We start from the raw sequence: 26,487 nt of genomic DNA, 5'->3' as shown, positions 1-26,487 counted from the left end.
GCTCAGCCAAGGACGTCCGGGGCGCCCCCGCCCCCTCCCGCGGCCCCGGGCCCGCCGTCCCCCCAGACCCCCGGTTTTGGGCCCCCTTACCTGCCTGGCGGGGCTGCTGAGTCCCGGTCGGCGGCGCCCGCGGCCCCTCCCCCCTCCCCCCACCCCCCACCCCCCCGGAGACGGGGGACCCTCAGGCCATGCCCCACCGCCCCGGAGGGCGAGCGGGCCCGGGGAGGCGGCGGGCGGGGGCCGGGGGGGCGGGCGGGGGTCCGAGGACCTCACCCCCCCCGCGGGCCGGGCCTGGCCATCCGCAGAGCGCCCCCCCTTCCGCCGCGGCCGCCGCGCCCCTCTTAGCTAGCCCGCCCCCGGCTCGGTCCGGCCGGCTCCGGGCGCCGCGTCTCCGCCTGCTCTTCCTCCTCCTCCTCTTCCTCCGGCCGCCGCCGCCGCCGCCGCCGCCGCCGCCGCGGCCAGCTCCGCGCCTCCTCTGCCTCCCTTCTCGCTCTCTCGCTCTCGCTGTCTCTCCCTCACCCTGTCTCTCTCTCTCTCCCTCCCTCTCTCCCTCCTTCCCCTCCCTCCGCCCTCTCCCCTCCCTCCGGGAGCCGGCGGAGGAGACATCGCCCCTCCCCGCGCCCCCAAACCTCGCCCATCCCCCCCCACCGCCGGCTCCGCCCCCTCCCCCACCACTCCTCTCAGCCGCCGGATCCCCGAACCCTGACTCCACCCCTGCTTGCCCCTGCACCCCGACGATGGGGACCCGCCCCCCAAGGGTACCTCTCCTCGCACCCCCACCACCGCCCCTTCCCAGATCGCCCCCACCGCCTCTACACACAGTAGGGCGCAATTAAATATTTGTTGCTAGACTCTACCCCGCCCAAATTGGATGGTGAGAGCTAGATTCCTGTCCTGTTCCCCCAAACACACACACACACGCACACGCACACGCACACACACACACACACACCCCTTCCTCCGAGGCACAGGTGCAGAGAATCACTGGCTGGCCCTGCCCCTGCAGACATCTCCACATGTACATTCTCTCCAGGGCATGCAGGGCTCTGAGTGTACATTACCACGAACACGCCCAGCTGCATCATGTACGTATCACACCCGCGTGCCGGAGTATGCACACCGGCAGAACACACGCATGCACCCGCGTCCCCTCCCCACGCGCACGCGGCCGGCTGTGCTTGCTCAGAGCTGCAGCTCACACGGAACCCGGAGACAGAGACACAGAACCGGAGGGAGATGTGTGCTTGCATCTCCAGCATACTCACCCAGCTGGCCCTCCGTCACACACGCGTGCACACGCCCAGGTAGAGGAGCGACCCCGCGCCTCGGCTCCCCCCGTGAGGATCATTGCTGACATTTCCAGAGCGCTCCCTGCGCGCCAGGCTCTGTTCCGGATTTACTCTTCAGCTTCTCACAGCCGTCCTCTGGGCTGCGGACTCGTGCCATCCCCATTTACCAGAGGGGGAAACCGAGGCCCAGAGAGGTTAAGGAACTTGCCCAAGGTCACCCAGTCAGAAAGAGGTGGTGGCTCAGAGACAGGTAGCCTGGCTCAGAGTCTTCAGACTGCTGCGGTCCAGTACCGGGCACTCCACAGCTGCCTGTCCTTCTTCCTCACACGGATACCCCCAGCCGTCTCAGCAGCTCAGCTCCTTGGTGCAGATCCCCTAGGGCAGCGGTGAGAGCATCACCGCTGCCCCGGCTCCTACCCTTCTCCCGGCTCCAAGAGGGCCACCAGCCAGAGCACAGGCGCCTGCAGACGGCACTTCTAGGCAGCCTGCGGGTGTACCTCCAGCTGCAGGCTCGCGGGTACCGTGGTATTAGCTGGAGCGGGTGCTGGCCCAGCCCCAGGAGGCCCGGTTCCGGATGCACGTCCACTGGCCCAGGTGGTGAGCAGCTGGGCCTGGGGAGAGGACAGCTGCCCGTGTTGGCACCACCTGTGAGAGGGGCCGTGTGCCCTTCTGCGGCCTACAAGGCTTTCCCGGCCTGTGTGCTCTCTCTCAGTGAGGGGTCCCCAGGCCCTTCGTGGGCGCCTGAGGCCGGCCCAAGCTCTGAGGTGGTGGGCAGCCTGCCCAAGGTCAAACTGCCCTCTGCTCTCTTGGAAAATGGAGGGCTGGATGCGTCGATTTCCAAGGCCCCTCCTAGGGGCTCCCGGCAGCTGAGGGCAGATGCCCTGATTTTGCTTAGAGCCAGAAGCTTCGGCCAGCTGCCGCCACGCTGGTCACCTCCAGCAGGCTGAGCCGGCCCCTCTCCGAGCCTCGGTTTTCTCCCTTGAAGAGTGGGCCCTGCGGTCCTGGCCCATTAACTCCATGTTTTCTTGCACAACCAGCCGGGCTGAGGCTGGGAAAGCCCTACATGACTCACGGGTCTGGCATAGAGCGGGCATGGGCTGCCCTCCTGCTCCCCTTGCCTCTGCAGCCTCTCTTCCACTGCCTTCACCACCTCTACCCTGGCTGCCACCCCTACCCCCAGTGCCACGGGGAACTCGAGTTTCCACCTAAACACAACCATCCAGTGTTCAGTCTTTTGGCCGAGCTGTTACCCCGCAGGAAAGACCACTTCCTTCCTCTCTCAAATGACTGAGTACCTACTACGTGCGGAGTTGGCCCCGTTCTACCTCTGCGGATAGAGCAATGAACGCAGATGCCTGCCTTCATTGGCGGGAGACAGACACTGAACAAGTAAACAAACAAACAAGGCAATGCCAGCCTTGATTCAACCAAAAAGATAAAATGAGGTGCTTGGATAAACTAACTTGGGGAAGGCCTCTCTGGGGGAAGAGCCTTCTAGAAGGAAGAAAAGGCTAGCGGAGAAGCTCTGAAGTGGGAAGGAGCTTAGCGTTCAGGAAGTAGCGAAGAGGCCAGTGTGGCTGGAGCTTGTGGGGGGTGGGGGTGGGATGGGGGTGATGGGCTTGCGGAAGTGCAAAGGACCCATCCTTCCCAGCCCCCACTGCTGGGCAGGCCAGTCCCGTGCAGAGGACAGGGCCTGGCTTCCCTCCCACATACGATGGGAAGCTGGGGGGAGCAGGGGAGTGGGGAGTGATGTGATCTGATTTATGGTGGTTTGGAAGCATTGCTCTGGCTGCGGCGAGCTGTGTGGATTGGAGGGGCTTGGGAGGAAGGAGGGGAAGAGGCAGGAGAGGAGGTACCTTGCTGAATGCTCAGAGCTCTCCGTGCACCCAGCCTGGCATCTGTCTACTCCACCTCCCGGAAAAAGCTTTCCTGACCCCACCCACCCAGCCTCTCCCCTCCCCTCCGTCCCAGCCCTTCACCCTGTGGGTCTGTCTGCTGGTCTGTGAACAGCTGGAATCCCAGCGTCGCCCCACCCAGGACCCGGCCTGCAGGGCGGTTCCAGGAAAGCAAGGCAGATGGATCCCAAAGCCCCACCTTCTAGGGCTGCACACACAGCCACACGCGTGCTCTTCGCATGTGTCCCCACAGACAGGCACAGACACTCATTTTCATCTGGGGCAAGGGCTTGGAGGGCAGGATGGGAGATCTGGGGACAGGAGGCCGTCTAGAGCTTGCGAATGGTGGGAAAGCCTCCTCCCGCAGGGTGTGTGGGCGACGGTGGCCACAGGATAATAACAACCTTAGCAAGACCTTTAGGTCTCCCCTGTCCTGAGCTCTGGCCAGGAGGAAGAGAGGGGAGCAGGGCCCAGCCCCGACAACTCCCTGAGGAGGTTCCTGGGCAGAGCCTCTGCCCCAGGATCCCCTGGGGAGCCGGCTCCATCCTCTTCCTGACCTTCTGGAGCTTTGGCTGTGTCAGAAGGAAAGAGCAGGACAGGACGGAAGCAAGCTCTGGAAAGTGGGAAGAGGAGGGTGTGTGTGGAGACCCAAGGCAGGCGGGATCCAAGCTTTGGAGCGTTGGAGGTTTCCGGCCACAGAGGCAGGGCCTCGGGGGAGCCAGGAGAGGCGGGGAGAGACACACACAGAGGAGCGGAGACCAACGGACCACGGAAGAGACAGGAGTTGCTGGGAGGAGAGGGACCAGAGAGAAGCTGGAAGGGGCACGGACCCGGGGGCTGGTGATCTGCACACACTCCAGCCCCCAGAAACATCCCTCTCCTCAGAGACATCCTTCTGCAGCCTTTGGTGCTCCGAGCCCGGCCTGATGCAGGCAGCCTGGCTCCTCGGGGCCCTGGTGGTACCCCAGCTCCTGGGCTTCAGTCATGGAGCTTGGGAAGCTGAGAGGGAGCGGGAGGGGGGATGCGCTGGCTCCCAGGAGGAGGAGCGGGAGAGAGAGGCCCTGATGCTGAAGGTGAGTTAGGGGAGGGCTGGGACTCTCGTGGGGGGACCCTGCTGGGTGACTGTGGGCTTGGGAGGGGCGTATTGGAGGGTCAGGGAAATGGGCAACGGGAGGGATGGGTTAGGCTCAGAGGATGAGGGTGATGGGTTCAGAGTAGGGGCTCGGGGCAGAGAGCCAGCTTCCAGCTGGAAAGGGGTGGCTGGAGTGTCTGGGGGGTCAGAATGCAGCTGCCAGGCTGGCCCTGACCATCCCTCCCCTGCCTCAGCATTTACAGGAAGCCCTGGGACTGCCTGCTAGGAGGGGGGACGAAAATCCTGAGGGAAACCCTGAAGGCAAAGGGGCCTGGGCGACTGAGAAGGACGGTCAGGGGGAGGAAGGCGAGGAGGAACCAGCCACAACTCCCTACTTCAGCCCCAGCCCCTCTCCCACCTCTGAAGACACCTTCACTTATATCCGTGAGTAATCATTAGCTCCGCCCTGCCCCCAGGCCTCCGTGGTCATTTTCACAAAAACGAACCGTCCTCTCACTGACCCGGCGTCTTTCAGTTGCCCACTGCCCAGCTCAGAGCCCCTATACCCCCAGGAGCTCCGGGTCCCCGGCCTTGACTCCCAAGAGCCCGGAGCCACCGGCCCCTACCTTCCAGGAGTCCCGAGTACCCCACCCCCACCCCAACTCCGCCCCAGAAGCCCTAGGTCCCGGTCCCCCCAGGTCCTCCGCCCCCAGGGTCACGGTCCAGCGTGCGCCCTGTCCATACGCAGTGGGTCGCCTGGCCGGCCTGGACGCAGGCCTGCACCAGGTGCACGTCCGTCTGCACGCGTTGGACACCCGCGTGGCCGAGCTGAGCCGGGGGCTGCGGCAGCTGCGGGAGGTGGCGGGGGACACCCGCGACGCCTTGCAAGCCCTGAAGGAGGCGCAGAGTCGCTCCGAGCGCGAGCATGGCCGCTTAGAGGGTGAGTCGCACCGTGCGGGGCGGGGAAAGAGGGACGATCCGGGTCAGGTGGGGGACTGGTGGCAAGAGGGGTCCGGAAAAGTCTGAGGAGACGTGAGGACCCTGGGTGTCAGGGGCGAGTGGGTTCTTGCAGATTTGGGGTGTGTTGGCTGATGGGGAGGGGGTGAATGCGGAGAGCAGACGGGCTGAGGGGAGGAACGCTCCTCACAGGGCTGTTGAGCCGAAACTACTCTGGCCGCACCACGCCCCCTACAGTCCCGCCCCAACAGTCTGGCCCCGCCCCTGGCGGCCCTGACGCCATCCCCCAGCCCCTGGCGGTTCTGAGCCCGCCTCCGCTCCGCCCCTGAGACACTAATCCCACCTCCATTCCGCTCCGCCCGCAGGCTGCCTGAAGGGGGTGCGCCTTGGCCACAAGTGCTTCCTGCTCTCGCGCGACTTCGAGGCTCAGGCAGCGGCGCAGGCGCGCTGCGTGGCGCGGGGCGGAAGCCTGGCGCAGCCGGCGGATCGTCAGCAGATGGAAGTGCTTACTCGTTATCTGCGCGCGGCGCTTGCCCCTTACAATTGGCCCGTGTGGCTGGGTGTGCACGACCGGCGCGCCGAGGGCCTGTACCTCTTCGAGAACGGCCAGCGCGTGTCCTTCTTCGCCTGGCACCGCGCCCCCAGCCCCGAGCCCGGCGCCCGGCCCAGTGCCGCGCCCCACCCGCTCAGCCCCAACCAGCCTAACGGCGGCTCGCTCGAGAACTGCGTGGCGCAGGCCTCGGACGACGGCTCCTGGTGGGACCACGATTGCGAGCGGCGCCTCTACTATGTCTGCGAGTTCCCCTTTTAAGCGGGCCCAGCTCCCCGCCTCTCCACTCCATCCCACCGTACGCCCTTTGCCTGGGCTGTGCACCCCGCAAAGACGCCCTTCCCTCCTTGCCCGCGGATGAAAGTGTGTTCTCCCTGGCTGGCTGATCTCTGGGGGGCTCCTGCGGGGCGGGACCCCTTCCTTGCCTGTCTTTGCTGGAAGCGGTGGGCACCAGGCTAGGTCCGGCGCCAGTAAAGCCTTGTGAAATCTGACTTGAGCAGGTAGTGGAGGCACTTTTGGCCTTTATCTCTCTGCGGGGCAAGGCAGGAAGGGCAATGTCCCGTCCCCCTTTTACAGGTATTATTTGAGCCCCAGATCAGAGTGATGGACAACACGTGCATATGTACACACGGTCATCCGCTACTGCACACACATGTTCGGACTACACAAGTGCACACGCTGCTGACGCCTCCAACCCCGTCGTGCCCCACTCAAGGCCTTTGGGACCCAGGCCCTGTCAGTCCTTGTCCCAGGCCTTGGCCTTGATTCTGATCAAAGAGATCTGGGAGGCACGAAGGAGCTAAAGGCGCTGACAAGTCCTGCCGGAAAGACCCCCATTTAATTTTTTTTTTAGTGTCTCAAACTTGTTTCACCAGATGGTACCATAATGTCATGTAAAGTCATGACATTATGGTCATGACTACTCCCTTCCCCTTCCCCCAACTCCAGAGTATGTGTTTGGACACAAACATGAGGACCTACCTAGCCTGGAAGCTTAGGCTCCCTCCCAATCGATGCGTCCTCCACTCCCTGCCTGGGAGGCCTTGAGCCAGTGCCTCCCTCTCTCTGAGGCTCAGTTTCCTCGTCTGAACATGGGCACATTACCCCTACCTTGTATGGCTCTTGGGATGTTCACATGAGCCCAGGAAAGTGAGCATTTGGGAAATGGTGGCGCATAAGCCACACACTGCATTTTCTTCCTCGCCATTCTTCATACCTTAATCCCCTGGGGCAGGGAGGACACCCAGACCCATCTTGGGCTCAGCACTGTGGACGGCACTCTTTGCGGGAAGAGCTCTTCTGGAAACATCCAGTGTCTCCCCACATACTGGCATCAGGGTCGGGACCCTGATATCCTCACAGAGCCCAGAAATCGGAGTGTGACCCTGTCTGTCCTTACATCTCTGTCCCTTCCCCTTCATCAGCCATGGCACCACCCACCTAAAGTGTCACCACTGGATCTTCCAGGGGGAGGAATGAGCCACTCCGTCATCTCCGGAAGCGGGGAGCACAGGCCACCCACTCCCTTTAGGAGTCATCTCTCAGCCCCACAGTCCCCGTAGGAGGTACAGAAGAGGGGGGCTGGCCTCTGGTCAGGAAGGCTTCCATCAGGGGACTGAAGACTTTGCTCAAAATTCACCCACCCCCCCTCTAAGCTTGTTTCCCGGGGTTGCAGTGGGGCAGCAGGATGTCTTACAGAAAATCAAAGGGCAGATTAGGTAGACATTGAGGAATGTCTGCTATTGCTCGGGAGAGGTCCACCCTCACAGACCTGACATTCTGGGAAGTCGATGGATGGGGGCAGTTCAGTGGTTACCTGCCTAGATTCTGGAGCCAGATGGCCCAGGTTCTAATCCTACCTCAGCCACTTAAGCTACTGTGCAACTTGAGGGAGACATAACTTTGCCGTTCCTCAGTGCCCCCATCTGTATAATGGGGGTGATAACATCTGCCTCCTAGAATAGTGCCAGACACAAAGGGGCCTTTGTAACATCAGCTCTGATCCTTACTGGGCTATTTTAACCTCACCTTCACCTCTGCTTGCTCTCTCCAGACACTGTCTTTGCATACGCAAAAGTCCTTCTAAGAATTGCCTAATGTGTCACCCTGAACAACCTGCCTACCCCCTAGCTCCCACAGCAGGGTTAGGTGCTGCCTTTGGTGCTCCAGAACCCCTGACTCCTCTCATGACCTAGCTAACCCTGATCAGCCAGACTGGGGACGCTTGTGGGGCAGGTATGGCCTGGTATGGCCATATGGCAGGGCTGGGTATGGCCAACTCCGTGTCGCCAGCATCCCTGGCATGTGGGAGTTCTTTGAGTGAAGGAAGATGCCTGTGTGGGGCCATGAACCCTGAGATGAACTGGATTTCTAACTGCTTCCCTTCCTTCCTGGCGTCCCCCAGGCCTCAGTCGGGCGACTCACCTGGGCTCCCACTGGGTCGGGGGTTTTCCTCATCAAGCCTTCCATCACTCTAGGTGCCACTGTTTGGTCAGTATCTGTCATACTAGCCCAGGGACAAAGAGTTGTGGACACAGAGACGTCCGGGGTGGGGAGTGGAGGGCATTTGCAAGGACTGTTAACGCATCAGATCAGCTCTCCTGTACGCTGCTTTCAGGGCTGATTCCGGTCTGCATACGGGAACCCTGCTGCCTTCTCCAAGAAGCCCTCCCAGGCCTCTCAAGGGCCAGCGTTTGCCAGTGCCACCTCTTTCGGCTCTCTGTGGAGCACCTGCCGTTTGAGAGCTCCGAGCCGCGGACCGGAGAAGGCCTCGGCAGTTGGTCGGGATCGATGAGTTAAGGGATCCCAGGGAAGTGATGGAGGAAGGGCGCAAAGCCTGAAATGACCCAGCGGGAAGATAAAAAACCAGGGCTCCACCGGCAGGCCAGGACTACAAATCCCAGGAGGCTGAGCGGCAGGCCCTCCACCTCCTGCCCAGAACAACATTTCCCAGCAGCCATCGGGGGCTTCATGCAGATCCTCTCTCAAGCCCGCCCCCTCCTCCCACGTGGGGATCGCCTGCATTTCCCTGCAAGTTGGAGGACCACACCCAGTCTCCAATCAGAGCTCAGATCCTGGCTCCCCACCCACCAGGTCTCACCCCGAGGTACTTTGGGAAATGTAGTCCTGTCCCGAGTCAACGGAGAAAAAAACATGAATCGGCGGAGTCTAACATTCCATTAGGCTTAGAGTGTAACGGGTGCTCAGATCTTTACTACGACAGTGTTTCAAAATATGGGGAATTTCCACGGGTGTATCATAACCATTTTTTAAAAAGTGAAATCATAGAAAATATCAGAATGAAGAGAAAGTGGAAAGAAATAGTTCTCATAATCTGAGTTCTTGAGTAAGTACTGAATTACAATATAAAACATAACATAAAAATTCTTCCTTTGGGGTATTCCCTGGTGGCGCAGTGGTCCTGCCAACTCAGGGGACACAGGCTCGAGCCTTGGTCCAGGAAGATCCCACATGCCGCGGACAACCAAGCCCGTGCGCCACAACTACTGAGCCTGCGCTCTAGAGCCCGCGAGCCACAACTACTTAGCCCGCACACCAGGACGCCTGTGCGCCTAGAGCCCGTGCTCTGCAACAAGAGAAGCCATTGCAATGAGAAGCGCATGCACCGCAACGAAGAGCAGACCCCGCTCGCCGCAACTAGAGAAAACTCATGCGCAGCAACGAAGACCCAACACAGCCAAAAATAAAATAAATAAATTATTTTTAAAAAAATTCTTCCTTGGCTTGCAAAAGATTTGCTAAAAACAAGTCCAAACCAATTTAGCCCCCTTTAAAAGAACCAAAACTTTTTATTTGGAAATACTTTCAAACTTACAAATAACCTGCACAAATAAAAATAATATTTTGTATATGCCCTTTACCCAGATTTATTTATTGTTAACAGTTCACCCCATTGCTTTAGCTTTATCATCCTCAATCTATTGTCAACATGAAAAAATAAAGTAGCAAGTTATTTTACCAGCAAAATGAGTTTATTCAGGAATAGCAGAAGAATTACAGTTCGAGCGGAGAAAGCTGTGGTGAACCACAGGCAAGTCCGAAGAGGCGGGCAGTAGGTCAGCTTTTATTAGGCTTCAGGAGGAAATTGGGGAGGGTTGTTCTGAATAACAGTTTATTGGACAAGAACAAGACTTTGAGGTTGTGGTGGTTTCTTTCTTTTCTTTTTTTGGCTCTGCCACGGGGCATGTGGGCTCTTAGTCCCCCAGCCAGGATCGAACCCACGCCCCCTGCATTGAAAGCACAGAGTCTTAACCACTGGATTGCCAGGGAAGTCCCTGTGGTGGTTTCTTATTTCCTGCAAGCAGTGGTTAGTGGTTCTTGCTGGGGCAAGGAGGAATCCCCCTCCCTGTTCTTAAAACCGGGAGATGAAATTCACATGTGAAAAAATGTACTCTCCTGTCCCAGAAGGAAAAAAGTAACATTCTTATCATCATGCATAAGAAGTTGGGACCAAGAGAATCTTGTACAAAGAATTCCATGTGAGCAGACCTTGTTAAAATAATTTTTCTCTTCCTTCTTCCTTCTGGTTACGCAGGCTGCAATGTGTGGTATATGCATGAGAGCTCCCTGTTCTGCGCTTTCTGAATTCATTTAAAATGAAGTTTTCCTCTATTTTCACTCTCTCTCTCTCTATCTATCTATCTCTCCATTCAACCATCCATCCATCCACCCATCCCCCACCACTCCATCCTAACCCAATCACCAGGGACAAACCAAAGTCAGGTTTATTGACTCAGTGCAATGAAAGAGACCACGTCCCAAACAAGGAGCTGGATTGAGCTATAGAATTTGGGGGAGGAGAGGAATTTGAATGAAATTTAAGTGAAGCTGTGTTTTAATAGATTGGGAGCAAAGCAAGGATTTGTACAAATGAGTCAACATCCAGGTCTGGACTGCAAAGTGGACTCATGGCCCTGTTTCCTTGGAAACTACAAAGTTAAGACAAATGTGGCATGTTGTTGTGTCTAGAAACTCTATCTAAAGCTCCGTATCAGGGCTGGAAATGGAGGCTTCTTGTTTGTGTCAAAGTGACTTACATCTTAACAGGCAAGAGCAGGATGTTTATTTATTTATTTTTTTGGCCGCGTGGCACTGGCCAACCAGGGATTGAACCCAGGCCATGGCAGTGAAAGCACCAAGTCCTAACCACTGGACAGCCAGGGAATTCCCTGTTGAATTCTTATGGATATAATTTCAAATAAGGTTTCCAAAAGCCTATGAGTTTTGAGAACTAAGCTTCTCAGTGAGTGAAATAGCCCTAGTCACCCATAAAGGGAGTTATTAGAACATTACAGCTGCAGCATATCCTCGGGAGAGATGCTTCCTGTTATCTTCACAGCTGGCTTTATCTGTGTCCATAGATGGATGGTGGGGGCAGAGTTTTAAACCCAGCTGGTTTTCATTTCTCAATATACATATATCTTCTAAAGCATGTAAGGGTTAGTTACACACAACATGGCCCTTTACCTTTAAATACTTCAGTGTGTATTTCTTAAGAATAGAGATATTTTCTTACCTAGCCACCTGTAATCAACCTCAGTAAATATAACATTTACATAATCCTTGTCCAATCTACTGGTGATTTGCCATTTTGTCTGTTGACCCAATTGCTCTCCTTCCTAACACTTTCCCCATCCAGTTCAGGATCCAGCCTTTAGTTCTCGTGTCTCCTTGAATCTGGAACATTTCTATATTTATGAGATTGACAATTTGGAAGAACAATTCTCTCTCTTTTAAAAAAAATAGAAGTTCTTCACTTGAGTTTGCCTGATGTTTCCTTATGATGATTAGATTCAGGTTACTCGTTCTCTACCAGAATATATGAGGTCAGTGTATCCTTCCTTTTTTTTTTTTTTTTTTTTTTGCGGTACGCGGGCCTCTCACTGTTGTGGCCTCTCCCGTTGCGGAGCGCAGGCTCCGGACGCGCAGGCGCAGCGGCCACGGCTCACGGGCCCAGCCGCTCCGCAGCACGTGGGATCCTCCCGGACCGGGGCACGAACCCGCGTCCCCTGCATCGGCAGGCGGACTTGCAACCACTGCGCCACCAGGGAAGCCCGGGTCTCTTTACATTGATCCTATTTGAGTTCATTGAGTCTCCTAGATGTGTAGGTTGGTGTAATAAATTTGGGAGGTTTCCAGCCATTATTTATTCAAAAAACATTTTTCTCTTCCTTTCTCTCTCTTCTCCTCTGGTATTCCCATTATGCTTGTGTTGGCCTGTGTAATGGTGTCAATAAGAGCAATAGTTTTCACACCATCTGCTAGAGACCTTCTATATTTGGGTTCAATATTTAAAAACATAGAATGGTTAGGAGAAAAGAATTGCCTATTCACCACGTCAATCCTTTTAGCTTTCTTGGATTTTAAAATACTTAAATATAAAAAAGGGTGCAAGGGATTTTGGGGGCGATGGAATCATTCTGTGTCTTGGTTGGGGCGGTGGTTACACAACGTAAGCATTTGTGAGAACACTAGAACTGCATCTAAAAGTGTGGATTGTACTGTATGCAAACAATGCGTTCATTTAAAAAATACTTAAAATAGCTTTTTTTCCCCTTTTTGTCTTGTATGAAAGATACAGATTTGACAACCTTAAATTTAAAACCTCTGCGTATAAAGAACAACTCACACTAAAATTCAAAGAGAAGAAATAGACTTGAAAAAAATTGTACCTTATGTGACAGAAATAATGTTAATAATCTTATCATATAAAGTGACAGAAGAGGAACACAACAGTTGGATTCCAGGAGGCAAGTGGGCAAAACACATGAAAAGACAGTTCCCAAGACAGGGATTATAGTGAGTAACCAACCATTTCACGAAGACGGCGCTTCACACAAGAAATCAAAAAATTCCAGTAAGTCAATAACCGGGAGAAATGTTTAAACTCGAAGACCCAGAGGTGGTGGGTGAGGCCTGCCCTGTTGTACATCCTCACATCCTTCTGGAAAAAAAAGCCAAGGTCTTTTCTTCTTTGGACGTCACTTCTGGGAATCCAAAGAAATAATCCTAAACACGGAAAAAAGATTTATCCCCAAAGATGTTATTTGCAGCAGTATTTATAACAGCAAAACACGTGGTGGGAAGGAAATGTTTGTTCCGGAATTCCCTGGCGGTCCAGGGGCTGGGACTCCGTGCTTTCACTGCTGAGGGCCTGGGTTCGGCCCCTGGTCGGGGAACTAAGATCCTATAAGCCCTGCAGCACGGCCAAGAAAAACAAAAACAAAAACAAAGAACACACGGTGGTGGTCATGGTGTCGGGGTGGGGACGGGGGGAGTAACTTAAATTTGTGCTGAGATGGAATTGGGTGAGAATGTCACAATCACTGCATGGGATACTATGATTTTTTTAAAGGTTGAAGAATCTACAGCAGCGAGAGAAATACTGGCTTCTGGAAATCATTTATGCAAAACAAAGCCACCCACTTGAATATATTATTTAGGATTGCACCGTTACAGGAAGCAATTCCCAAATTCAGGCAGCAAGTATCCTCGTGAGAACAATTATCATCTTCCCAGCTGCTGGTGGTGTCGGTGTTCCCTTTGGAAAAAGGAACTGGCTTTGATAAAGGAGAACATCAAAAAGGTATATCGCACTTGATCTATTCTAAGAATCACACTGTCTCACATCTTGATCCGTCTGAAACGGGAAAGCATCTTCCAATGACTGGTACTGCTTGATTGCTCCTGGCAAGGCACGGACTCCTGCAGAAGGGGTGTCGGAAGCCTAGAAGAAAATCCTGCAGATCACTGCAGGGGAACTCAGAGCCCCTGGGAACCAACTGGGTGTGCATGGGGTGGGGGCATCAGTAGAGAGTAAGTCGTGCTTGGAAATGCCCTGGAAATCGAAATCAGTAGCAGGCCACTGTATGTAACTGCAAAGCTGCCTCAAGAGCCCAGTAGCAATGGTTTCTAGTTTTCGTCTGTCACCTTTAAAGAAACACTGCCTCACCAAATCTAGACCGGAACCTTCCGGTTGGCAAGCCATGGCCCACTGCCTGTTTTTGTACAGCCCATGGGCTGAGCATGGTTTTTACATTTTCATATGATCGCACAAAATCAAAGGAATAATGTTCACGACACATGAACATCATATGAAACTGTAAGTTCAGTGTCCACGAATAAAGTTTTACTGGCACACAGCCTCGCCCAGCCATTCACCTGTTATCTGTGGAAATGCTTCCCACAATGCAGGGTTGAGTACTTTTGACAAAATTCAAGTGGCCCCCAAAGCCAGAAGTATTTACTCTCTGGCACTTTACAGGAAAAAGTTTACCCACCGCTGATCTAGGTGGCACAGAGGATGGTGTTTTATATAATATATGGACATTAATGATTCTGAGTGATCCAGAAGAGTTGAGTCCTCTCAAAAAATGTCATAATAAAAAAAAGAAAACGAAAAAAAAAAAAAGGAAAAAAATAAATAAGAAAAAAAAAAGAAAAAGAACATTAAAAAAAAGAAAAAGAATGTCCTAATATTTAGGAGACAATTGGAAATGTGAACAGTGACAACTTATTTTGTATGCGTTAAGGAGCTATTCTTATTTTTTAGGTGTGGTAATGTTATTACACATTTTTCAAGGAGCTCTTTCTTTGAGAGACATAAGTTGAAATTTTTGCAATAAAATGATATATCTGGAATTTGCTTCCAAATAATCTGGTTTAAGGAGAATGGACAGGAATGCAGAGGGAACAAGATTGCTGAGGTTGAGTGATGGGTACATGCGAGGGTCTTTACACTATTTTGACTACTTTTATATGTGTCAGAAACTTTTTAAACAACAAAAAAAGCAGTCAATCAGGAAGAAATTTTACAGACACTTCATTTCTCTTACACTTTCCTTTACATGCATGCACAAAACTCATCTAGAAGAGATCTTTCAACAAATATAAAGTAACATTCCAGGACTTCCCTGGTGGCGCAGTGGTTACGAATCCTCCTGCCAACTCAGGGAACACAGGTTGGATCCCTGGTCCGGGAAGATCCCACATGCCGTGGAGCAACTAAGCCCGTGAGCCGCAACTACTGAGCCTGTGCTCTAGAGCCCGCGAGCCACAACTACTGAGCCCATGCACCACAACTACTGAAGCTCGGGCGCTTAGAGCCCCTGCTCCACAACAAAAAGGAGCCACCCCAGTGAGAAACCTGTGCACCGCAATGAAGAGTAGCCCCCGCCTGCGTGCAGCAACAAAGACCCAATGCAGTCAAAATAAATAAATAGAATAAAAATAAAATAAAATAAAATAAAGTAATATTCTGAATGGTAAGAAGCATTGTGTTTGTAGGCTGCATCTTTTCTTTCTTTGGGGCGCCTATAGAAATGGTATGTCTTTGGGCTTTCCTGGTGGCGCAGTGGTTGAGAGTCCGCCTGCCGATGTAGGGGACACGGGTTCGTGCCCCCGGTCCGGGAAGATCCCACATGCCATGGAGCAGCTAGGCTAGGCCCGTGAGCCGTGGCCGCTGAGCCTGCGCGTCCGGAGCCTGTGCTCCGCAACGGGAGAGGCCACAACAGTGAGAGGCCTGCATACAGCATAAAAAAAAAAAAAAAAAAGAAAAGAAAAAAGAAATGGTATGTCTTAGAGTCTGTGAAATGCAGCAGGTGAAAAATTCTGCAGAAGAAACACTCATGTTAATCATGACAGCTGACAAGTTTTGAGCACCTACTGTGTGCCAGACACTGTTCTAGCACTTTGCATGTATTAATTAATTTCATTGTCATGAGAGCCCTGGGAAGGACAGAGAGAGGGGAGAGGGGAGACAGGACTGAGGGCTCTGCCTGCCAGAAGTGAGTGACACGCTGATTAGGAGCACAGTCATATGTGCACCTCCCACAAACGGTCTTTGCAGTTCCTCAGGTCCTCCATGACACGTGTCTGTGGTGACCACAAGTCCAAGGGCACCAGCATCGTCTTTGGGGAAAGAAAGATGTTAAATATTGAGCTTGGATATTCAGAGCTGAATTCAGAGCTTGGTCTGTTTGGTTTGCTATAACACAGTACCACGGACTGGGGGCTTATAAACAACAGAAATTTATTTTTCACAATTCCGGAGTCCGGGGAGTCTAAGATCAAGGAGCCGGCAGAGTCAGTGTCTGGCGAGAGCCTCCTCTTGGTTCATGGACCGCCATCTTCTCCCTGTGTCCTTGCATGGTGAAAGGGCCCAGGGGGCTCTCTGGATTCTCTTTTATAAGGGCACTAATCCCATTCATGAGGGTGCCATCTTCATGACCTTATCACTTCCTAATACCATCATATTGGAGGTTGGGATTTCAACATAAGAATTTTGGGGGAGACACAAACATTCAGCCCATTGAAAGCCCCAAACTGAAAACAACAACTCAAACATCCACTAACAGGAGAACGGGTAACTACACTGTGGTATGTCCATACAGTGAAGTACTACTCAGCATTGAAAAATGAAGCATCTCCCGACACACACAACATGAACGAATCTCAAAAACATTGTACTGAGTGAAAGAAACCAGCCATAAAGATATAAGCATTGAGAGGGCAGACAGCAGAAGCAAGAAGAACGACAGTCCTGCAGCCTGTGGAACAAAAACCACATTCACAGGAAGACAGACAAGATGAAGAGGCAGAGGGCTATGTACCAGATGAAGGAACAAGATAAAACCTCAGAAAAACAACTAAATGAAGTGGAGATAGGCAACCTTCCAGAAAAAGAATTCAGAATAACGATAGTGAAGATGATCCAGGACCTTGGAAAAAATGGAGGCAAAGATCGAGAGGATGCAAGAAATGTTTAACAAAGACCTAGAAGAATTAAAAAGCGAACAAACAGAGATGAACAATACAAGAACTGAAATGAAAACGACACTAGAAGGAGTCAATAGCAGAATAACTGAGGCAGAAGAACAGGTAAGTGACCTGGAAGACAGAATGGTGGCATTCACTGCTGCGGAACAGAATAAAGAAAAAAGAATGAAAAGAAATGAAGACGGCTTCTCTTGTTGTGGAGCACAGGCTCTAGGCACGTGGGCTTCTGTAGTTGTGGCATGCAGGCTCAGTAGTTGTGGTGCACGGGCTTAGTTACTCCACGGCATGTGGGATCTTCCCGGACCAGGCATCAAACCCCCGTCCCCTGCGTTGGCGGGCAGATTCTAAACCACTGCACCGCCAGGGAAGCCCTCATGGATAGATTTTAATGAGGAAATTAGCAAAAAAGGAAAAAGTGGATAGTATAAAGAAGCTGTTCTCTCTGTCTCTCCAACAATAGTATCCTTTTACATTTGTACCTGTGTACTTTGGTGAACACTCCAAGAAGCCAGAATGGCATGACAGCTGCTTATAGCTGGGTGACACGTGTCAAGTTGCTTTCACTCTCTATGCCTCAGTTTCCACCTAAGTGAAATGAGATATAACAGCACCTCCCTCAAAGAGTCACTGGGATGATTACCGTATCGATGTGGATAAAGCGTTTCGTTCGTACCTGGCACCTCGGAGGTGTGACGTATTTGCTATTATCAATCTTGTCGTCTGTTAGAATATATCTTTCCTCGGGGACTGGCAGGGTCAGAGGGCGTGTTAGATGTTGCCAGACTCCTCCACAGGGAGCTCCGAAAGGCGGTTTCCCAGAGCTTCGCCACCGCAACCGCGATGTCAGACTCTTTGATCTCCGCCTTCTCAGAGGTGAATAGTGGGAACCCGGCGAGGTTTTAAATTTGCATTGATTTTCTAATGAATTTGGTTAAGCAGTCTTTCAAGGAGACTCTGTGCTTTTCACAGCCGCTTCAGGATTCTCCTGGGGAGATCGTGGTCTTTGATTGGGGAGAGTCTCGCATGGTTGGTGAGGTGGGTTTTGAGACCCAGAGACAGAGAGAGAGAGAGAGCAGCCTCACCGCGTGGCCCAGCGCGGGAATCAGCATTTCCTTGATCAGCCTCTGTGAAGCGTGTTGTGGGGGGTGGGGTGGGTGGACGATGCCCTAAACCTCGGATTCTTACTCTACCAACTATGGACTGAAAATCCTTCTCTAATAAGATTTCTATGAGAATCTAAGAAGGCGATTCACCCCTTCGTTCATCCCATAAGGACAGCTCACAAGTACTGATCGTGCCCTGGGCACCAGGTCCTGTCCAGAGCTTTATAAACGTGTGAACGCCGCATCTCGACCCTATGAGGGCGGTAGTACGATTATGCCCACTGATGAGGAAACTTGAAGCTCAGAGAGGTAAAGTCACTTACCAAAGGTCACACAGCGAGTGAGTGGTAGTCAAGACTTGAGCGGTCTCACTGCACTAATCCATCCAGTGGTGTTTACTGAGTGCCTCTCAGGCGAAGGGCTAAAGATAAAAGGTGAAGGAGACAAAGACCCCCACCTTGGAGGCGCAGATATTCCTTGGGCGGGGCCGACATTACGGGGGGAGGGGCTTACGTCCTCTAGCCTTCAGGGTCCACGGCCTCCACCTCCACGTCGTACGTACTCTGTCCCTACATAGTACTGACCGAGCACATAGTAGGTACAAATCTCTGCCATCCCCTGGGATTCAAGCGTTCCTGACAAGAACACAGCCTCTGCCCTCACGCAGCTCAAAGCCTAGGAAAGGCAGTCCTGAACAGCAGGACCCTACAGAAAGGTATTTACCTCCCAGGCAGGAGGGAGGCAATTACGCGCTCTTAATCACTACCTTTGTTTCTCTCCGCAAGGAGAGAGGAAAGGCGGCGCCCCGAACCTGGCCTGGTTTGAGATGTTCCCAGCCGCGGGAGACAGACAGACTGTCATCAGATGTCGGAAAATAGCTGTCATGAGACGCCTCCCCCCCTGACACCTGAAACCCTCCCCCTGCGACTGCAAAGTCATAGGTTCTACTCCTGTTGACGGAGCGCCCACATGCTTTCAAATTCTCCTGCAGCCTCACTGGGGCAGAGACTCACTTACCCGAAGTCCCAGCCGGGCTCAAGACGTCGGGATCGGGATGCAAACTCAGCACCTCGGATGTCACGGTGAGCTGTGCTTGGATCTCCCGGACCCCGTTCTTGTTTGTGTGGAATAAAGCGAAGTTACACCCTGGTCTGTGTCACCGTTTCTGCGTCCTCCACGCCTGGGTCTGTAATGAATGACGTGCAGCCGTCCTGCACCCCTCAGACTCACGCTGACCGAGACCTGGGTTTCTAGAGTGTTAAAGGATTCACTCGAAAGTGGGGACCCCCCCACCACCACGTGTCTCCCCTGGGGTGGGTGATGCTGGGGACCCCAGAGGAGTGAGACCAGAGCCCTGATCTCAAAGATGCCGCAGACTAGGGGACAGAGATGGACACAGACAGTGAGAGCCAAGGCGGTCATGGCTGTGACAGGGCAGGTACCAGGTGTGTGGCACCCGGAGCTTTAGGGTGAAGCCGTGGGAGGTGACATAGAGGGCTCTGATGGGTGACAGCGGAACGCCAGGCTGAGCGGCTGCGTCTTTGTCCAGGGGCACTGGGGAGCCATGGGAGGTGTGTGAGCAGGGGAGGGAGAGGGTTACTGGGTGTAGAAAGAATCCTCTGGGGCCCCCATGGGGGTGGACGGAGACCAGAAGACTGGTCTGGGAGGGGGGGGGTCCAGAGAGAGAGGAGGAGGCCTGGGCAGAGACCAGGCGGTGGGGGTGGAGAAGAGAGAGTGGGACAGAGAGGGCTGGGGGGGTTGAAGGGAGGGAGAGGCTGGTAGTGGGCTCTAATGTGGGACCCCCTCCTGCTCCTTCCCCCTCCCAGTCCCGGGCACTTTGAAGCCCACAGGAGCCACAAGATAAAGCCTGGCAGAGCAGAGCGCTCGCATCCCCTCTTTGCCCGCAGCCAGCCCCAACCCTCCCCCCACAGCCTGGACCCTCCCTCCATGCCTCTCCTTTGGCCATTCTGGGTCCAGATGCCGCCCTCCCCGAGGCCTGTCCCCAACCTCCTACCCCCTCTTACTGAGGGCGCAAGCTCAGCAACTGAGTGCCTGGCCCTCAGAGAGCCTCCCAATGGCTGCTCTAGAAAATGGGTGTATTATTTTCCTATGGTTGGCGTTACAAATTCCCACAAACGTAGTGGCTTCAAACAACACACATCTATCTCATGATTCCAGAGGTCAGAGGTCCTAGATGGGTGTCACTAGGCTCTAGAGGAGAATCCATGTCCTTTCCTTTCCCAGCTCCTAGAGGCTGCCCCCGTTTCACGGCTCATGGCTTTTGCCTCCATCTTCAAAGCCCAAAGGTAGCATCTTCATTTATAGATTTATTATTATGTTCTGGCCATGCCACGCGGCTTGCGGGATCTTAATTCCCTGACCAGAGGTCGAACCCGGGCCATGGCAGTGAAAGCGTGGAGTCCTAACCACTGGACTGCCAGGGAATTGCCCTGCAGGTAGTATCTTCAGATCTCTCTCTGCCTCCATTTTCCACATATCAGGATCCCTATATTGTGATTATATTGGGCCCACCTGGATAATCCAGGCTCCTCTCCCTCTTTTACAGTCATCTGACTAGAAGCCTGAATTCCATCTGAGACCTTCATTCCCCTTTGCTGTGTAAGGTAACATACCCACGGGTTCCGGGATGAGGACGTGGACATCTTTGGAGCCATTTGTCTGCCTACTGCAGTGAGCATGGGGTTCCCTACTCACATTTATTCATTCATTAATTCAACAATATTTATTGAGCACCTACTATGCGCCAGGCACTGTGTTAGGATGAAAATCCTACTATTATGGAATTCCTCTGTTGCAGCCTTGGGGTGGGGTGCGGGGAGGAGTGCAGACAGACAATTAATCAATTACAATTTTAAAAAATCAATGTGTGATCATCCGTGCTATGGAGAGGAAAGCAGGAGGATTAAGGGGAGAGGGAGTGTTGAGGGGTTTAGACACCTGAAACAGGCAACCGTCAGCGGAGACCTGAGTGATGTGAGGTGTGGGGAAGGGCGCTCCAGGCAAGGGGCACAGCGGGTGCAAAGGCCTAGAGGTGGGAGGAATGGGGGGTGGGGAGCCCTTGGGAGGATCCAATATGGCAGCCTGTGATGTGCTCGGTATTCACTACCCACTCTTCCCATGCACCCTTGTTCTCCGGCTGAGAAAACTGGAGCTCAGAGATGAGGGATCTGGTCGTACGAGGAGGCGGGTGGTCTCTGGACTCCTGGTATAGTGTTCACTCAGTCTGGTCTAGGCCCTGAAGCTCCAGCCATGTCTTTTCTGGAGGACCGCCCTGAGGTTTTGCATGTCTTCCTCATCATTGGGTTTTAGCCTCTTCTTCCTCCTGATCTGTCACCAGACCATGAGCTGTGCATGCAAATACGTCCTGAGGTCTCATGTGACCGGGTCCTGAGCTGGGAGATGCTGGGGACACAGATATGAATCAGCCCTCCAGGGGGTCCCAGGCTGGTATAGGAGATAAATAGGGCACAGACGGTTCCAGTCTGGAGGGATTAAGGGGATCCGAGGGAGGAAGAGGGAATGTAGAAGGACTAGGCCTGGAAAAGTCAGGGAGGGCTTCCTGGAGGAGGGGGCATTTGCATTGGGAATTGATGTATGAGTAAAGTTTGCCAGGTAAAGATGGGAATACATTCATTCATTCACTCATTCATTTTACAAACATGTCCTGAGGCACTGTGTGGGTTGGTTGTTCAAGGATGATTCATGCATTTATTCATCCGATATATCTTTGTTGGGACTTCCTTGGCGGTCCAGTGGTTAAGATTTCACCTTCCAATGCAGGGAGTGCAGGTTCAATCCCTGGTCGGGGAGCTAAGATCCCACATGCCTCAGGGCCAAAAAACCAAAACATAAAGCAGAAGCAGTATTGTAACAAATTCAATAAAGACTTTAAAAATGGTCCACATTAAAAAAAAAAAAAGTCTTTGTTTAGGCAAAATAATACAATGGTTAAGACTTCAGATGCTGGAGTCAGTCAACCTGGATTCTTTTCTGAGTTGTTTCATTTACTGAATGGCTCATTTATTTAAGTTTGCCTCAGCTTTCCCCTTGATAAAATGAGGACAGCAATAGTATCATTCTCACAGGGTTCTTGGAAGAATAAATTAGAACGATGCATGTGAAGGTCATAGCACATTGCCTCATACATAGTTGGCATTTCATTCCTGCCCTTGGCTTAGCATGAACCTCTCAGAGACCCTACATGCAATGAAGGTGATACCTGATTTAGTCTGGGGGGGGGGGTCGTAGTCAGAGAAGGGTTTCTGGGGAGGGTGGCACTCAGTCGGGTTCTGAAGCCTGAGTAGGAGTTTGTTGGCTGGAACAATAGGGTCCAGTCCCGAATGAGGAAATGGCAAGGACAACGGCTAGGTGTGCACATGTGTGCATGAAACCACGTGGCTTGTTCTAGGAAACGCCACAGCAGAAGGAAGGGAAGTGGTGAGCTAGGCAGCTGGTGATGGGGGTGGAGCCCCAAAAGCTAGGGCTGCAAATGCCAGGCTGAGGAGCTCAGACCTCGTCCCGGGGGCGATGGGAGGACAGCACCCACGCAAACGAGCTGACCCTTCGGTTCGCAGGTGGGGAGACTGAGGCCCGTGCTCAGACCCTGTGTGGTGGCCCCTCCGATCTCCAGCTCTCTGATCTCTATCCACTTGTGAGCCTCCCATCCTGGGTCCTCCAGGGGAGACCAGGCCTCCAGCTCCAGCTCAGACACCCTGGAAGACGCCTGCCTCCCACCTGCTGGTGGGCTCAGGACAACGAGGAAACAGAGTGGGGAAACTGAGGCCCGCAGACAGATCAGGACCCCCGAGTTAACATCCTGGCCTCTGAGGTCACACAGATACGGGTGCAAATCCAGGCTTGGTCTCTGTTTTTGTCTGCTTTGATTTTGAGCAAGTGAATCTCCTCCTCTGAGCCTCAGTTTCCCCGTCTGAAACGTGGAGCTGTTAAGAGTAGCCACCTCGGGACTTCCCTGGCGGTCCAGTGGTTCAGACTCCACGCTCCCAATGCAGGGGGCATGGGTTCGATCCCTGGTCGGGGAACTAAGACCCTGCATGCCGCCAAGCACGGCCAAAAAATAATAAAAATTAAAAAAATAAGAGTAGTCACTTCGTGGGGCTTGGCACAGCCAGGGTCCTGCGGTCCTTGAAAGATACAGGCTTCCCGAGAGGATGCAGGAGAATGCCAGGGGTGAAGTGCACAAGACTGGAGCAAGCCTCTAGTTCTGGGGGTGGTTTGATGCAATGGTGCATTAAGGACAGGAAAAGGGGTGCCGAGGAGGGTGGGTCTCCACCCTAGGCTGAGGGGCCGGGACTTTGGCCAGGGGTACCGGGGAGCCATGGGAGGCCTGCGAGCAGGGGAGGGGTAGGTCTGCTCTGCATTGGATGGGGTAACTGGAGGCAGGGAGGGCCGGGAGGAGGCCGGGCTGGGAGTCCAGCCAGGTGGGGTGGAGGCATGCACAGCGCCCCAGGTCCGGGTGGAAGGTGGGGCCGTGCCCGAGATGGGGGACCCGGGGAAGTGGGTGGGGGGCGGGGGGTGGGACTTGCTCACGTGGAGGCCCGTGGAGGACCGTCTGGGCACCTGGCAGAGCCCTGTGACCACCGGCGACGGCCCTCTTCCCCCCCCCACCCCCCCCCCCGCCTCCTCCCCGGCCGCCCTCATCTCCTACCTCCCGCTGATCCAAGGGGCAGGGCCCCTCCCGCCTCCCCCTGTGTCCGAAGACTGGTATGGCCACCAGAGGCCGTGGCCGACGCCGCCTTCGCTGTTCTCCTGCCCCCGCCCCGCACCCGGACGCTCTCCGGCTGGGCCCTGGGTGGCATCTTCTGCCACCTGGACCGCGGCCTCGTCTTCCCGACACCCTACGCCAGCGGCGGCCCGCTGCGCCCCTGCGCTCCAGCGCACCTGGGCGCAGAACCACGGCACAGGCTGGAGGGCAGTTGTCTGGCCCGGGGGTTTGGGGCTGCTGCTTCTGGCCCCGGGCACGTCGGCGCTGTGAACCGGGCCGACCCTTTGAACAAGACGCCTGCCGGGGAGCCTGTCCGGCTACCTTCAATCTCCAGCCCTGCACCGAGTCAGCTGGCGTTCGGCCTCGGGGTGCCACCGGCGGTAACGAGTGCCTCTCACGGCCTCCGGAGGACCAGGCTGCGGCCGGCGAGGCTCCCAGGGAGGCCCACCCCGGCTGCTAGGGCTGCCATAGGCCGCGGGGGCCATGCTGTTTCTCTGCTGCTTCTGTCGATGCTGGTGGAGATGCGAGAGGCCGGGCCGGACAAGGAGGAGGTGCGGGTGCCGCTTAGCCCCCCGGGGCTCGCCCTGCTAGGGGCCCGTGGCTGCATCAACCCACTGCTCTGTGTTGGAGCGGACCAGGCCTTCAGGCAGCGCCTGTGCCGGGCGGGCCCTCTGGTCCTGCCAAGCGCGGTAGATTGAGGAGGAGACGGGTGCGGTCTGTCACCGCGGAGGGAGGCCCAGGTGTCCTGCGGGGACCGGGAGGGAAATTCCTGGGGGGGGCCTGGGGACATTTAGGGGGAGTGTAGAGGGGTGGGTCTCCCATCTTATCAAACTCCAGAGACTGTGAGATGCTGAGAGAGACTGAAATGTAGAGAGGGGGACAGGGACCCGGGGTGGGGGGCAGGGGCCCAGAGAGAGGGGGACAAGGATGCAAAGAGAAAGCAGGCCAAGTGGAGGGAGAGATGCAGAGAGGGAGGAATGGGCACTGACGCAGACGTGACAGCGTCACATCGACGTGGTGGCGGACGGAGGCCAAGGCAGAGAAAGGACGCGAGAGACAGGTCAGACTGTCGGGGAGGGCCAAGTGGGAGACGAGAGAGAAAAAGATACGAAGACAAAGACCCAGGAGGAGATGGAAATAGAGCTACATACACTCTGACTGAAGGAGAGGAGAATGAGTGGGGAGAGAGACAGATGGACAGGGAGAGACAGACAGACACACAGAGAGACATGGGCCTGGATCTAAAGACAAGATTATAGACATGGGCTAGGAATTTGCAGCCAACCTTCCTGGTGATGCCAGGAATTAGCAATACAATATCTGGGCTATGGGGCTTTCGGAGCTACAACCGGGAAAGTCTCATGCATGCTGGGATGCCGTGGTGCCTGCAGGTGGAACCGAGTAACACAGGCCAGTCCTTGGCCACCGGATTTTCTGGGTCTCCGGGACACTAGTTATCATTCGTCTTCTCTTGCTGACTTCTGAAATATGCACGCGCCTCCTAACCACGCCCCCGCCCCTGGAGAAGGATGTCGTCGGTCATCTTTGGTTTTCAAACTCCCAAATGTTTCCAAACTAAAGGGTCATTTTTGCTCCACGTTTCTGAGTCGTTTGATGTATCCATGGTGCTACCTCAGAAATGCACTAAGCCCCAAGGGGGAAAATCTATCTCTTCCGTCCTCGGAAAATGCATTATAGTAGATGCCTCTTGACCCTGTCTGCACATCAGAATCTCCAGAGGAGCTTTTAAAATCCAAATCAATGCCCAGGCCCCATCCCCAGGCGTTGTGGTTTAAGTGGTCTAGGGTAGAGCTGGGCTCTGGGAGTTTCAAAAGCTTGCCAGGAAGTCCCACGGGCAGCGGGCTGAGCCCCACCCATCTCCAAGTGCCTGTGGCTGTGCAAACGCGACCTTGGTAGCTCCCAGGGGATTGAGAAACCCAGCACTCAATGGCTGAAAGCCCTGGAGGTGGAAGTGGGGAGGAGGGACACAAAGATCGATTTCTTTGTCAATATTTGTTTGTTTTCCAAACGTTGACAGCCAAGACCCAAGCTGGGGGTCCAGCAGAAGTCTGATTTATTCTGGGCTCCCCCAGTCACAGCCAAGAAGGGTGGGGAGGAGGTGCGGGGGAGGGGAAGAGAGGCAGGGAGGCTGACTCTGATTGGGAGAGGTTGTTAGGAAGCCTTCCAGGTGGAGCTGACACACAATAGGGGAGGGAAAGGGCACTCCGGGCAGGGAGTACAGCATGTGCAAAGACCCTGGGGTGTGGCTTTTTTTTTTCCCCTTTAAACCACCTGTGAGTTATATATGTTAAGATATACTACAGAGGGGGCGTAAGAGGTGGGTGCGATTAAAAAAAGAAAAAGACGGGAGGGCGTCAGGTCAAACACAGCTTCCGGGACTTCTCTGGTGGCATAGTTGTTAAGAATCCGCCTGCCAATGCAGGGCACTCGGGTTCAATCCCTTGTCCGGATAGATCCCACATGCTGCGGAGCAACTAAGCCTGTGCGCCACAACTACTGAGCCTGCGCTCTAGAGCCTGCAGGCCACAACTACTGAGCCCACGTGCCACAACTACTGAAGCCCGCGCGCCTAGAGCCCGAGCTCCGCAACAGGAGAAGCCACCGCGATGAGAAGCCCGTGCACCGCAACGAAGAGTAGCCCCCGCTCGCCGCAACTAGAGAAAGCCCACAGCCCACGCGCAGCAAAGAAGACACATCGCAGCCAAAAACAAACAAACAAACAAACCCCCAAACACAGCTTCCTATGCCAGGCTGAGGGGCTGGGACTCTTGTCCCAGGGGTGCTGGGGAGCCATGGGAGGGATAGGTCACCTCTGCTTGTAGAATGACCCCTGTGAAGACTGAAGGAGAGAGATAGGGGGCGCGGCTATCCAGGGAGAGAGGAAGGCCCCTGGGAGAGGGGACGAAGCCTCAAGGACCGCTTGCCCGGCTCAGGTCTCAGAATTCTTGTTTTGCGGAAATCGACTTCCCTGTTGGAGCTGGGCCGACCAACTTCTGGCTGGGAACATAGTACAACACCGCCCCCGTGTGGTTATTCTTAGCCTTGCAACCAAGGTCTCCT

General features: G+C 54.3%; 2 protein-coding genes across 6 annotated transcripts in view; one reads left to right on the top strand and one right to left on the bottom strand.

Annotated features, from left to right (window-relative positions):
• Positions 1-1,414, bottom strand: part of SHANK1 (SH3 and multiple ankyrin repeat domains 1) — a 48,110-nt gene extending 46,696 nt beyond the window's left edge. For 2 of the 5 annotated variants that reach the window (XM_067018752.1, XM_067018756.1), the window contains exon 1: positions 91-535. The gene's annotated coding sequence lies outside the window, so the exon portion shown is untranslated. Of the gene's footprint in view, positions 1-90; positions 536-1,265 lie in introns of those variants that run through there. The other 3 variants (XM_059044026.2, XM_067018754.1, XM_067018753.1) reach the window with 2 other exon arrangements.
• CLEC11A (C-type lectin domain containing 11A) lies at positions 264-6,254 on the top strand. Its single transcript, XM_059044192.2, has 4 exons — positions 264-4,257; positions 4,511-4,700; positions 5,005-5,196; positions 5,579-6,254. The coding sequence occupies exons 1-4, from the start codon at positions 4,111-4,113 to the stop codon at positions 6,022-6,024; spliced, it is 975 nt and encodes a 324-aa protein (XP_058900175.1). The 5' UTR covers positions 264-4,110; the 3' UTR covers positions 6,025-6,254.
• Positions 6,255-26,487: the final 20,233 nt, after the last annotated feature.

This window comes from Kogia breviceps, chromosome 18 (assembly GCF_026419965.1).
Source record: "Kogia breviceps isolate mKogBre1 chromosome 18, mKogBre1 haplotype 1, whole genome shotgun sequence".
Classification (NCBI taxonomy): Eukaryota; Metazoa; Chordata; class Mammalia; order Artiodactyla; family Physeteridae; genus Kogia; species Kogia breviceps.
The sequence above is the reverse complement of the archived record's forward strand: the minus strand, read 5'-3'. Positions and strand labels throughout refer to the sequence as shown.

Bases quoted from the DNA above. Each gene is read 5' to 3' on its own strand.
- CLEC11A (XM_059044192.2), top strand. From the start codon at position 4,111: ATGCAGGCAGCCTGGCTCCTCGGGGCCCTGGTGGTACCCCAGCTCCTG. The intron at 4,258-4,510 runs GTGAGTTAGGGG...CCCCTGCCTCAG, and splicing joins GAGAGGCCCTGATGCTGAAG to CATTTACAGGAAGCCCTGGG. The intron at 5,197-5,578 runs GTGAGTCGCACC...CTCCGCCCGCAG, and splicing joins CGAGCATGGCCGCTTAGAGG to GCTGCCTGAAGGGGGTGCGC.